The following is a 13,609-nucleotide window of genomic DNA, read 5'->3' on the forward strand; positions in this document are numbered from 1 at the left end:
CTTACTTCACTCTGTTTAATAGGCTCCAGTTCCATCCAACTCATTAGAACTGATTCAAATGTATTCTTTTTAATGGCTGAGTAATACTCCATTGTGTATATGTACCACAGCTTTCTTATCTATTCATCTGCTGATGGACATCTAGGTTGCTTCCATGTCCTGGCTATTATAAACAGTGCTACGATGAACATTGGGGTACACGTGTCTCTTTCAATTCTGGTTTCCTCGGTGTGTATGCCCAGCAGTGGGATTGCTGGATCATAAGGCACTTCTATTTCCAGTTTTTTAAGGAATCTCCACACTGTTCTCCATAGTGGCTGTACTAGTTTGCATTCCCACCAACAGTGTAAGAGGGTTCCCTTTTCTCCACACCCTCTCCAGCATTTATTGCTTGTAGACTTTTGGATCGCAGTCATTCTGACTGGCGTGAAATGGTACCTCATTGTGGTTTTGATTTGCATTTCTCTGATAATGATTGATGTTGAGCATCTTTTCATGTGTTTGTTAGCCATCTGTATGTCTTCTTTGGAGAAATGTCTGTTTAGCTCTTTGGCCCATTTTTTTATTGGGTCGTTTATTTTTCTGGAATTGAGCTGCAGGAGTTGCTTGTATATTTTTGAGATTAATTCTTTGTCAGTTGCTGCGTTTGCTATTATTTTCTCCCATTCTGAAGGCTGTCTTTTCACCTTGCTTAGAGTTTCCTTTGTTGTGCAGAAGCTTTTAATTTTAATTAGGTCCCATTTGCTTATTTTTGCTTTTATTTCCAATATTCTGGGAGGTGGGTCATAGAGTATCCTGCCATGATTTATGTCCAACAGTGTTTTGCCTATGTTCTCCTCTAGGGGTTTTATAGTTTCTGGTCTTAACGTTTAGATCTTTAATCCATTTTGAGTTTATTTTTGTGTATGGTGTTAGAAAGTGTTTTAGTTTCATTCTTTTACAAGTGGTTGACCGGTTTTCCCAGCACCACTTGTTAAAGAGATTTATTTTTTAGAGATTAGTTCTGTTTGAAACATTTTTATCACTCTGTTGGTTTTCTTTAAATGTTTGGGATTCTAGTTAGTGTTTTAGTAGTTGTATTTGAAGGACTCAGTTGAATGTTTTTGGTAGTTGGAGAATTATTTTTCAAGGACAAAAGGAATTTCTATTCCTTCAGCAGTGAATTTGGTCAAATCTTAGGATCTGTGGCTCTAGCAGTTTTATGGAGAAAGAAAGGCAAGTGCTTCTAGGAGCTCAGGATCTGACGCTCTCTTCCTTTATAAAGGTGTTTAACTTTGGCATCTGGAATAGCACTTGCTTAATATTTAATCCAAATGCTATTATATAGATTAACCAAAGACCTATGTTAAAGTTTTATTTTTTATATTGAAGTCTTAGACACATGCATTTTCTCCTAGTATTTCTTTTTTTTTTTTTTTTTTGAGCTTTCAAGTAAGATTTATTTTTTTTCAAAAGTTTTAAATTTTATTTTATTTTTAAACTTTACAATATTGTATTAGTTTTGCCAAATATCGAAATGAATCCACCACAGGTATACCTGTGTTCCCCATCCTGAACCCTCCTCCCTCCTCCCTCCCCATACCCTCCCTCTGGGTCGTCCCAGTGTACTAGCCCCAAGCATCTAGTATCGTGCATCGAACCTGGATTGGTGACTCGTTTCATACATGATATTATACATGTTTCAATGCCATTCTCCCAAATCTCCCCACCCTCTCCCTCTCCCACAGAGTCCATAAGACTGATCTATACATCAGTGTCTCTTTTGCTGTCTCGTACACAGGGTTATTGTTACCATCTTTCTAAATTCCATACATATGCGTTAGTATACTGTATTGGTGTTTTTCTTTCTGGCTTACTTCACTCTATAATAGGTTCCAGTTTCATCCATCTCATTAGAACTGATTCAAATGTATTCTTTTTAATGACTGAGTAATACTCCATTGTGTATATGTACCACAGCTTTCTTATCCATTCATCTGCTGATGGCATCTAGGTTGCTTCCATGTCCTGGCTATTATAAACAGTGCTGCGATGAACATTGGGGTACACGTGTCTCTTTCCCTTCTGGTTTCCTCAGTGTGTATGCCCCAATCTCAAAAATATACAAGCAACTCCTACAGCTCAACTCCAGAAAAATAAAAGACCCAATCAAAAAATGGGCCAAAGAACTAAATATGCATTTCTCCAAAGAAGACATACAGATGGCTAACAAACATGAAAAGATGCTCAACATCACTCATTATCAGAGAAATGCAAATCAAAACCACTATGAGGTACCATTTCACGCCAGTCTCCTAGTATTTCTAAATATCATATAACAGAATAATCAAATTGGAAGCATTGATCTAAATTAAATCCTGCCTAGTAAATAGACTATATTCTCTGCTTTAATGCCTGTTTTCACTTTGGCATTTTCTATCTTTTATCTTTTGTCCAAAGCTGGGGCTGGAGAAGAGTTGCTGGAATACTCATGACGTATTTTCGAGACAGGGACCATACAACTGTGATTTGAGTTTAGGATTCACATAAGGAAACAGTTGGAGATAAAGCTGGAGTCAGGCTGTGAAGATGTTTATATTTATGTTTAAGTAGTTTAGACTTTATTCTGTTAGCAGTGGAGTATTTCTTATGTGTTCTGAGCAAGGAAGCATCATGATAAAAGCAGCTTTATTTGACAGTGGTCTCCATAATAAATATAAGGGAGAAAGATTATGAGAACATTGTGGTAATCTAGGATGAGATGATAAGGGTCTGAGATAAAGTTTGGGAAGCTGGAATGGAAAGACAGTGACATATAGAAGAGTCTGAACAAAATAACGTTACGTTTTAGTGATTTCTTGGATGAGACAGTGAAGAAAGAGGAGTGCTCAAAGGCGACATGCAAAGTTTCAAGCCTGGGTTGCTGGAAGAGGTAATATAGAAGTAAATAAGGAAATAAAAAAGAGGCAGCTGTTTACTTCCTGACTTTAGCTGTCATTTTAACACTTAGACACAATTGTGTTTTATATCTTGAGCTCCTTTATATATTTCCTGTCCACTGAAGCTGAGAATATCCATTGATTAGATAAGGCTGAGAGGATGAGAGGAGGGATGTAAAAGATGGTGTTTGAACTTTGTGCTGGTCAGACCTGAGGACAATCTGGTTGCAATATCTTCCATTTTACTTGTGACCAAACTATTCAGTGCATCTGGCTAGCTGGACTCAGTCCAGTTCCCATTCTGGACCATAATGAAGGATATCAGACTGGAATCATTTCAAGAAGTTGATTCATGAAAAAATTAGACCTCGACCTGTTCATCTATCAAGAGAAATTGCAAAATTTTATGAAGATTGTTACCAGTAAAAGTTGCTTTAAAGGTACATAAAAATTTTCTTTTCAGGCCTCCTAGTAAGTTTATACTTCTGTTGCTGTTGGTGAATGTACATTCAAGAAATTCATTCTTCTCATAATGGCCCTGTCTTTTCTCAGTAACTTAGTTTCACTGTGCCTGTCTATCTAATGAGTTGCATGGGCATAGTAATTACAGGGTTGCATAACGATTAAATGAGTAAATACAAGTAATGTGTCATGAAGAGTACTTTGCTCATAGTAAGCTCCCAATAATTATTCTTTTTTTTTTTTTTTTTACTCTTAGGAGTCGCAGACCAAAGAAGGGCATCTCTCCTTTTTACTGATCAAGTTGTGATGTTTAAGGCAGTGGTCTCAAACTTTAGTGTACTTTAAGATAATCGCCACAGTTTATTAAAACACAGGTTACTGGGCCTCCTCCCCAGAGTTTTTGATTTGGTTAGTCTAAGATGGGGCCTGACATGTTCCCAGATGATGTTGATGGTGCTGGTTGGGGACTGAATTTTTGAGAACCAGTGGTTTTGGGGGCTGGAACGGGGAATGAGGTGTGGATTTGTAATGGAGTCAGTTTCTTTGCAGTTAGGAATTCCATACTCTTCTGGCTGTACATCCTGAACTCCAGTCTGCTGTGCTTTTTGTTTTCTGAGCAGCAGAAACCAGTCAGCAGGTGACAAATTTCATTACTCCACTTTCTTTGAATTTTCCCAGGGATTACTAAGTATACAACTGTTAGTGCTGGCACTTTTCTGTTATTTTAAGGATTTGTTGGTTTTTCCAAGGTGGTTTTTCCCTTGATGCCAGAAGATGTGAATAAGAACATGCTGAGGATGTTCGGTCTGTGAAATATTGTAGAATTTATTTTTTTCATTTAATATTAATTTTAATCTGTGCTTTTTTTCTCATCCCTTTTAATTCTCATTTAATTAGTCAGAGTTACAAATGGCATCACTTATAAACATACTTGTAAGCCCAGCAATGTGGCTTTCAGCATTTCTGTAATGAAAGTTTAAACTACTTGGAACTCTAGCTTACATTCTTTTAAGTCTTTATGATCTAAATATTCTTTTCCATGATGCCAAAAAGGTTCTGTGTGATCATCTAAAGTTTGAAATTCTTTTCAAATCAAAGGCACTGCCAAATGCAGAAGCAACTGTGTGTGAAGAAAATGTGTGGAAACACCAGTCATTACAGGTTGGTTTATAAAAAGAGTTGCAGATTGATAGGTCTTTGAAAAATGTTTGGTGACACAAAACTCTTTCAATCAGTTCCAAATCTGGCAACTCTCTTGTTTCGTTAGATTTTCTTCCCTTCACTTTTCTCCTCTCTCTAACAGAGACAGACACATCCCTTTTCCTGCGTCCCATTTTAGATGACTGATGGAAAAGTAAACACCAAATATGAGCATGTGGGGATGGTTTATTTCTTTTTACATTGACTAGAAGGCAGTGTTGAAAGGGAGACACTGCTGTCATTTCACAATGTAGGAAATTTAGAAAAGGTGTTAGAGCTGTTTTAAATAATTTCTTTTTTTGGATTATGCCATTCATGAGGGTATGTAGTCTTTCCTTTATAGCAGGAATTTGTTTAAAGTATATTTGAGATCTCTTGGTGACAAATAAACAATGTGTTCAAAAGAAAGCCCTGTAATTTTTTCATTAGATGATTCATGCTTAAAAATGTCAAATGATCAGGAATGAAAGAGCCAATGATTGGGTCATTTGAAACATATGGTTCAGGAGTTATTTTGCATGGAAACTCTAAATATGGAATCTCAGTCCCTTCTTTTACCCTTGCAAAAAGAGCAGAGTCTGTTGTGCCTAGTTCTTTCAGTTTTACATCTTAAATTCAGTACCGTCTTGACCTGTGAAGCAGCACAGAATAGTGGTTAGATGTAAAGACTAGAGGTGAGTATTTATTCATTTAGCAAAGTTGAGAAAACTATGAAGCCTTTTATGCATCTATTTCTTCATTTGTAAAATAAGATAATTAGTATACTTACCTTGAAAGAGATGAAATAATACACATAAGGCCCTTAAAACAGTTTCTGGCATATAATAGGCACAATCAGTCTTAGCTTTTATTACTGACCTTAAGTGGACTTCTTTAGTTTGATCAACTATTTCCCCCAAAGAGAGAAGATTATGACAACTTCAGTGTAAATTGCTACTTGGAATATCATCTAGGAATGGTTCAGACTTAAAGTGACTTAAATATTATAAAATCAAGCCCATGTTTATGAAAAGTAAAGTAGTGATATTTTGGTCATGGGTTATATTTCTACATATGAGAAAATGCATGCCATTACAGTAATTTCCCCATATTTTAACAACAGGAAATTCTTTTAGGCCAGTAGATTTTGGATTCTTTTGCTTAGTGAGAAAGGACCTGTGATTTTTACTTTTGTACTCTTTTCTCTGATGAATGAAAACTTTGTACAAAAAAGGATGATTTTTAAATTATATTGAAACTTAAGACTGGCTCAAGTTAAATATAACTTCACCTAAAGTAATTCCTCTGAACTGGATATTTAGACTTGAGATGCACATTGAAGATATTTTGGAGATATTAAAATAATGTATCTAGATTACCTATAATACCAAATTTCTGTTTGTTCTTTGAATCTTCTGACTCATTAAGTCAATAATATCTATTACTTTTGGGGGAAGAGATTGACCTGGCTGAAAGCAAGAGAGTCATCATTTGCCTTTGGACTTTCAAATAGAATTGATCATGTCTATAATAAGATGCTGAAACTCCAGTACTTTGGCCACCTGATGTGAAGAGTTGACTCATTGGAAAAGACTCTGATGCTGGGAGGGATTGGGGGCAGGAGGAGAAGGGGACGACAGAGGATGAGATGGGTGGATGGCATCACTGACTCGATGGACGTGAGTCTGAGTGAACTCCAGGAGTTTGTGATGGACAGGGAGGCCTGGCGTGTTGCGACTCATGGGGTCGCAAAGAGTCAGACACGACTGAGCGACTGAACTGAACTGAACTGATAGTAAGATGATAATCTTGAAGTAAGTACTTTTTGTTTGAAAAGGCATTCTTTTTTGAGAAAGAAATAAAAGATGTATGTTATGATTTTCTTATAAATAAAAGGGTTATCATTGAACAGAGCCTGGGTCAGAACACAACACAGCTCAGAACATATGGGAAGTTCCCACAACATGGTTGGGAGTGGGGGGAGAGAGTCATTGAAAGGGAATAAGGTCCAGAAAGCTGATGGAATATCTTCCCTTCTTCATCCTACCCCCTTCAGGTGAGATCTTGAAAGTGAGAGGGAGAAGCAAAATATTAATAGATTTGTCTGAATTGAAGAACATTGAAAGTTGATGCTCCCAGTCACTTGGGAAAACCCTGGAGATTGCAGGATCTCTGTCATAGCAAAATGTACAACATGATGTTGGAATGGTAGAGGATCAATGGCTGATAGGAAGGGCTGAAGGTATGTGGGGTGGGGTCCTGCATCTGCTTAGTGCAGCAGAGAGAAAACTGAAGGCTTCTTCGTCCCTGTTCCTGCTCCATTATCCCACTTCCAGGAGGATCAGTGGACCAAAAAGCACAGTGCAGAATGTGGAGACCTCACCACCAGGCACAATGGCAAACTCCATGGTCATCAACAGTGGGTGCCAAACTGACACCACAATAGTGGGCCAGAGAAATCTGTGTCAATAGCAGACAATCCCCCGTGGACTAGGCAGAATGCAGGACATCTCAACAGAAGCCAGAAAGAACTGGTTGCTCCTCTTCATACAGACAATACCATCTTGGGAAGAAGGAAGAGGAAAGTTTTTCTTTTGTCAAGTTATTAAAAAAAAACCTTTTGTTTGTTTTGCCATCAGTAAAAATGAGGCTTATAAAGAAAATACAATCAGAGATAGAAATTAAAGTGAGTTGAAGAATGTAAATTTCATCCCTACTACAGAAAGTATTAATTAAAATAATCTTTCTGTGTTCTAAAGTACATGAAAAGTTGGGTTTTCCAACTAGAAATGGGGCAAAATATACGCAGTTTGTTCAGCTTCAGTGTGGACCACATGCCCCTAGAGTTCTAGTGTCTGGAGATTTTTAACCTAATTGCTCACCTGACTTCAATTTCTTTCCTTTAAAGCCTATCCTGCATATTTCTGCCCACATAATCATCTGCCTGTAGTCTGCCTCTTTGGTCAACTATTTCCTTAATTCAAGAACCTCAATGATATATTTGTTTATGCCTCGAAGTACTGTGATTCACTCTAAAGGTTTATTTGTTTCTTGCTTTCTTGCTATATTTCATTCCTTTTGAACAGTTCTAATTATAGCATAGCAAGTTGGGAGTAGTTCTGTAACTTTTAGCTGCAGAAGATGACTATTTGGAATCAGTTTTCTTCCTATGCCTTTATTGGTGTTCAAAATATAGTATATATTTTTTGGCATGAAGATACAATTGTTTTAATAAAGAATCAAGCTGACCAAAGCAGGAAGTATATATAACCCTTCAAACACTACTGCTAAGCAATCGAATTCAGTGACCACACTGAAACTTGATAAAAGCATGCTTACAATTTAACTTTGTGGTATATTGAACTCTTATATATCAATGTGCCTGTTTCATAGGTTTGTAAGCTGAAAGTCCTTAATGCTAACTTAATACAAACAAGATAAAATATTCTTAACAGAGTGTGCTAACCATATGCAGGATTCATTTGATGATATTTTTCATTTTCTTTATAAAATATATCTTAGAACCACTAGTGATTTTTGTTCAGAAGTTTAAATCACAAAAATGAAGTGATATCATGGTGAACCATGGGATCCATCATCTCTAAGGGTTTAAATATCAAATTCAGCTAACATAAACTGAATTCCTACTATATCACAAATAGCTTAAGTTCAATGCTTTTGTATTATGTCATGCATTCATTTAATCAACATCCAGTATTTTTTTTTTTTTTTCCACCATGGGTTACATGTGCTAGGTTAGGTACACATGATGAGATGGAAGGCATAGTTTAGCAATTCAAGCAGGGTATAGTGTAGTCAGTCAATTGGACCAATAAACAGGTAACCGTTAGGATAAAGATTTGTATAGGTTGTTCTTGGAGACTAGAGAAGGAGCTGATTTCACTTGGAGGTAGTCAGGGAAGGATTTCCTGAGTGTTAGTCTGTATTATCCAAATAGACAAAGAAGGCATTCAAAACAAAGGGGAAGGGTGAATATGATACCATTCAGTTCAGTTCAGTTCAGTTGCTCAGTCGTGTCTGACTCTTTGCGACCCCATGAATCGCAGCACACCAGGCCTCCCTGTCCATCACCAACTCCTGGAGTTCACTCAGACTCACATCCATCGAGTCAGTGATGCCATCCACCCATCTCATCCTTGTCGTCCCCTTCTCCTCCTGTCCCCAGTCCCTCCCAGCATTAGAGTCTTTTCCAATGAGTCAACTCTTCGCATGAGGTGGCCAAAGTACTGGAGTTTCAGCTTCAGCATCATTCCTTCCAATGAAATCCCTGGGCTGATCTCCTTCAGAATGGACTGGTTGGATCTCCTTGCAGTCCAAGGGACTCTCAAGAGTCTTCTCCAACACCACAGTTCAAAGGCATCAATTCTTCGGTGCTCAGCTTTCTTCACCATTATAGAACCTCAAAGACTTTGATGTGACCAGAACATGAGACTCATGTTGAGAAAGTGGTGAGATACAAGTATTGAAAAGTGGGGTGGCAGCCAGATTGTAAGCTATCTGATTTTAACCTCACAAGAACTCTGTTGGGTGGGTGGTGTCATGCCTGTTTTAAAGATGAGGAATCAGACTTGGGAGCTTAAACATCTTGCTTATGGCCACACAGTAAGCAGCAGAGTTATATCTCCTGACTGCAAATCTAGTGTTTTTCTCACTACCGCCGTAGAGGAGTTATTGGACTTGTTTCTTAATGGCCACTTTTGTTTTAATAATACAATTAGTCATAAAATATGATCAGTCAGAAAATGTGAGCAAATATTGAATTGAGGCTTTCCTGGTAGTTCAGCTAGTAAAGAATCCACCTGCAACACGGGAGACCTAGTTCGATTCCTGGGTCAGGAAGATCCCTTGGAGAAGGGATAGGCTACCCACTCCAGTATTCTTGGGCTTCCCTGGTGGCTCAGACCATACGGCAAAGAATCCGCCTGCAATGTGGGAGACCTGGGTCAGGAAGATCCCCTGGAGGATGACATGGAAATCCACTCCAGTATTCCTGCCTGGAGAATCCCCATGGACAGAGGAGCCTGGTGGGCTAAGGTCATGCCAGGGGTCACCGAGAGTTGGACACAACTGAACAATTAAGCACACACAACTATTGAATTAGAATTACATTGTGGTTGTGAACAATGTTATTTAGGTAACTACTCAAAAATGTTTTAATAATAGTAATAGTTCTTGCTCTTATAACAGGTGGGAAGTCCCTATCCGCCTCTACATTTATATCCTTATAGTTTGTGTTGAACATGAGATATTTTATTTATTTATTTGAACATTAGATATTTTAAAAATGTGTTTCTACCACAAGCATGGAACAGTATTTAGTTTAGTCTTTCTGAATGCCCACTTGTCCAGAAGCCTGGGAGGAGAGACCAAATAGATGAGGGAACAGGCCTAAGGAGTGGGTCAGACTGGAAGGGTGGCCTCGTGTGGATTTTTATATGAGATTGGTCAAAATCATTGCTTAATTTGTTCAGTAATAAGGATCCAACACTACTGGATGATTTAATGCCTTAGAGTAACTTTACAACAGCAGAAGCATAAAAGAATTTATTTTAGAACTCTTAAAACAAAATTTAGCCATGTCTTATGTTCCTTTGGGAACCACAGATGGAAAAAATGTCTTTTTTTTAAGGGAAAATTGGTTAACTGAGGGCTTTCTCTCCTTAGGGGAGGTCCATGTTAGACTTTAGCCAGGTGTATGGGTCTATGTACTTTATCTGGAATGGAGGTAGGGAACCTGTAGGATTTCTTATATTCTTTTCTGTTTTTTAAAAATTTGTTGGCTGTGCCATGTGACTTGTCGAATCTTGGTTCCCTGACCAGGGATGGAACCCGGACCATTGGCTGTGAAAGTATGGACCCCTACCCATTGGACCACCAGGGAATTCCCTCCTTATATTCTTAAAGAGATCCAATAAAGCATGAAAAAAAATAAATATTTTAAGTGTGGCACCACAAACTGAATGTGAGAGTGTGTGTGTATATTTATGTGTTTATGGGTGGCCTCAGATTACTTTTAATCTGTAGTGTTGAATTATCCAAAGTTCATCTTAAGTAAGCATGCAAGAGATTTTAAAAGACATTTCATATTAACATTTGACAATTTTTTTTTTTAATGTTAAGGTGACCTACTGATTCCATCAAGTCATCCAAACAATAGTATCAGCATTAAGTTCCAGAACAGTAAAGCTTTCATGTGAATGTTTAACATGTGAATTTTAAACATGTATTTTAATTATAATGAAATTAAATCAATACTACGTCATTAGTCTATCTGCTCATGTAAATGAGAAAATTGTGGTCTTTAAGTGCAGTTTGGTTGGTTAAGGTTAACAATTTCTGCTTTTTAAAATTCATGATAGGCTACTAAGCCTCCTGATAAACCCTTCCTTCCACTCCAAAAATGTTTTGGGGTAATTCAAAATAGAATGTGAGTTACTAAATAACTGTAGGTGCTGAAGTAATATAGTTTAATAGTTATGAAATGCAAGGAGCATCATTATGAAGTCTGTATTAAATGAAGAGCCAGAGTGTAGAAAGTGATTCAACCATAAAAAAATGGATTAATAGTACATTGAACAATAAAATTCAAATCTGGGAATCATGTTTGCATAATCTAAAAGTTTTCTACATCCTCAGTTGTTCTTTTAAGTATTTATTCTTTTTAAAGAGTGCCTCTGAAGCTTCTTTCACTTTGCACAAATTATTGGCCTCAAAATGTAAATTTAATAGTATTGCATCTAATCTAAGTTTTTTAGAACAGTAATTAAATATCAATATTCTTCTTTGAAAACTTATCTATGAAAGCTACAGAAAAAATATATAAATGAAAAATCCAGAATTTTATCCTCTCTGAGATAGTTTTATTGATTTTTATGCATTCAGAAAATATTCTTTGATATATTTTATACTCTTTTAAAAATCTGTTTTGAAATTTAGCTGAAGAATCACTTCTACTGTTTGAGGGTAAGAAAATTCTATGATTCTATGTTCAATCTCTTTAGAAAGAGTTCTTATAACTTTGTTGTTGTTGTTGTTCAGTCACTAAGTCATGTCTGACTCTTTGTGACCCCATGGACTGCAGCACACCAGGCTCCTTTGTCTTTCACTATCTCCCAGAGTTTCCTCAAACTCATGTTTGTTGAATTGATGATGCTTTCTAACCATCTAATCCTCTGCTGCCCCTTTTTCCTTTTGCCGTCAATCAGGGGCTTTTCTAATGAATCGGCTCTTCACATCATGTGGCCAGAGTACTGGAGCTTTAGCTTCAGCATCAGTTCTTCCAATGAATATTCAGGGTTGATTTCCTTTAGGATTGACTGGTTTGATCTTCTTGCAGCCCAAAGGACTCTCCAGAGTGTTCTCCAGCACCACAATTTGAAAGCATCAATTCTTTGGTGCTCAGTCTTCTTTATGATCCAACTCTCACATCAGTATGTGACTGCTGTAAAAACCGTATGCTATGCTTAGCCTCTCAGTCATGTCCAACTCCGTGTGACACTATGGATGGTAGCCTGCCAGGCTCCCCTGTCCTTGGGATTTTCCAGGAAAAGCCGTAGCTTTGAGTATACGGACCTTTGTCAACAGTGATGTCTTTGCTTTTAAATATGCTCTCTAGATTTGTCATAGCTTTCCTTCCAAGGGATTCCCTCATAGCTCAGTTGGTAAAAATCCGCTTGCAATGCAGGAGACCCTGATTCTATTCCTGGACCAGGAAGAGTCAGTGGAGAAATGGATAGGCTACCCACTCCAGTATTCTTGGGCTTCCCTTGTGGCTCAGCTGGTAAAGAATCTGCCTGCAATGCGGGAGACCTGGGTTCGATCCCTGGGTTGGGAAGATCCCCTGGAGAAGGGAAAGGCTACCCACTCCAGTATTCTGGCCTGGAGAATTCCATGGACTATACAGTCCATGGGGTCGCAAAGAGTCAGACACGACTGAACGACTTTCACTCATACTTTCCTTCCGAGGAGCAAGCATCTTTGAATTTCACAGCTGAAGTCACTATCCACAGTGATTTTTGAGCTCAAGAAAATAAAATCTGTCACTGTTTCCACTTTTTGGAAAGTGGCTTCTATTTGCCATGAAGTGATGGGACTAGATGCCATGATCTTAGTTTTTTTTTGAATGTTGAATTTCCCACCAGCTTTTTCACTCTCCTTTTTCACCCACTTTAGTTCCTCTGAGCGACTGAACTGAACTGAACTAACTATGAGGAAGAAGAGGTTTCATAGTCTAGAAAAAGGAGTATAACAAATCGAGTAAGAGCTTGAACATGACAGAAATGGGAAAAACCTATAAGAAAGGGTACCTCATGCTCTGAGACTGTCAGGAAGAAGTGGGAGAGGAGCATGGTGGATTAAAGGTGAAGGGACAGAAAGTAGAGGGAATTCCTGCTTTGTTCATTTTCTCAATAAAGTAGTAGGCAAAATTATTTGTGACTGATCAGCTTAGAAGCAAGGCAATCATGAGGGATGTGAGGATGGGAAGTTTTGGAATGGCTACTCTTAGAATTGGATGGGAGCTCACTAACTAAGGCCAAGCAAGTAGTTAGCTGTGTGATACTGAGATCCATTACTTTAATAAGCATTTCCTAAAGCCATGCTACATGTTAAATATTTGGTTAGGCTGTGGGGATACAGATATGAAAGACCTGGTCCTGGTCTCCTGGGTCAGGAAGATCCCCTGGAGAAGGAAATGGCAACCCACATCAGTATTCTTGCCTGGAAAATCCCATGGACAGGGAAGCCTGGTGGGCTGTAATCAATGGGGTTGCAGAGTTGGACATGACTTAGTCACTGAGCACACAAATTACTAGTTACTATGTGGATGCTGCTCTGGGAGCTGAGAGTAGAGACATTTTTCTCAGCCTGGGGAGAAGAGAGAAGTTGATAATTTTTCTTAAAGGAGAGTTTCTTAGACCCTTTTATGTACCTGGTTAGCTTTACTATCATCAACACAATGGCCATGAATTTGAGCAAACTCCGGGAGAGAGTGAAGGAGAGGAAAGCCTGGCATGCTGTAGTTCTTGGGG

General features: G+C 38.1%; 1 protein-coding gene across 6 annotated transcripts in view; it reads left to right on the forward strand.

Moving 5' to 3' along the window:
• The window catches only part of SUGCT (succinyl-CoA:glutarate-CoA transferase), an 832,600-nt gene that overhangs the window by 384,279 nt on the left and 434,712 nt on the right, over window positions 1–13,609 (forward strand). Inside the window, exons 13-14 of one of the 6 annotated variants that reach the window (XR_003510718.1) lie at window positions 3,637–4,541; window positions 10,401–10,476. The exons of 3 other annotated variants lie outside the window; for them this stretch is intronic. Coding sequence is in view for 2 of the 3 variants with exons in the window: in XM_027539174.1 (XP_027394975.1) it covers window positions 3,637–3,687 (51 nt within the window). In the remaining variant the exon portion in view is untranslated. Of the gene's footprint in view, window positions 1–3,636; window positions 4,989–10,400; window positions 10,495–13,609 lie in introns of those variants that run through there. 2 more of the 6 variants (XM_027539175.1, XM_027539174.1) reach the window with 2 other exon arrangements.

Source organism: Bos indicus x Bos taurus, chromosome 4 (assembly GCF_003369695.1).
Source record: "Bos indicus x Bos taurus breed Angus x Brahman F1 hybrid chromosome 4, Bos_hybrid_MaternalHap_v2.0, whole genome shotgun sequence".
Classification (NCBI taxonomy): Eukaryota; Metazoa; Chordata; class Mammalia; order Artiodactyla; family Bovidae; genus Bos; species Bos indicus x Bos taurus.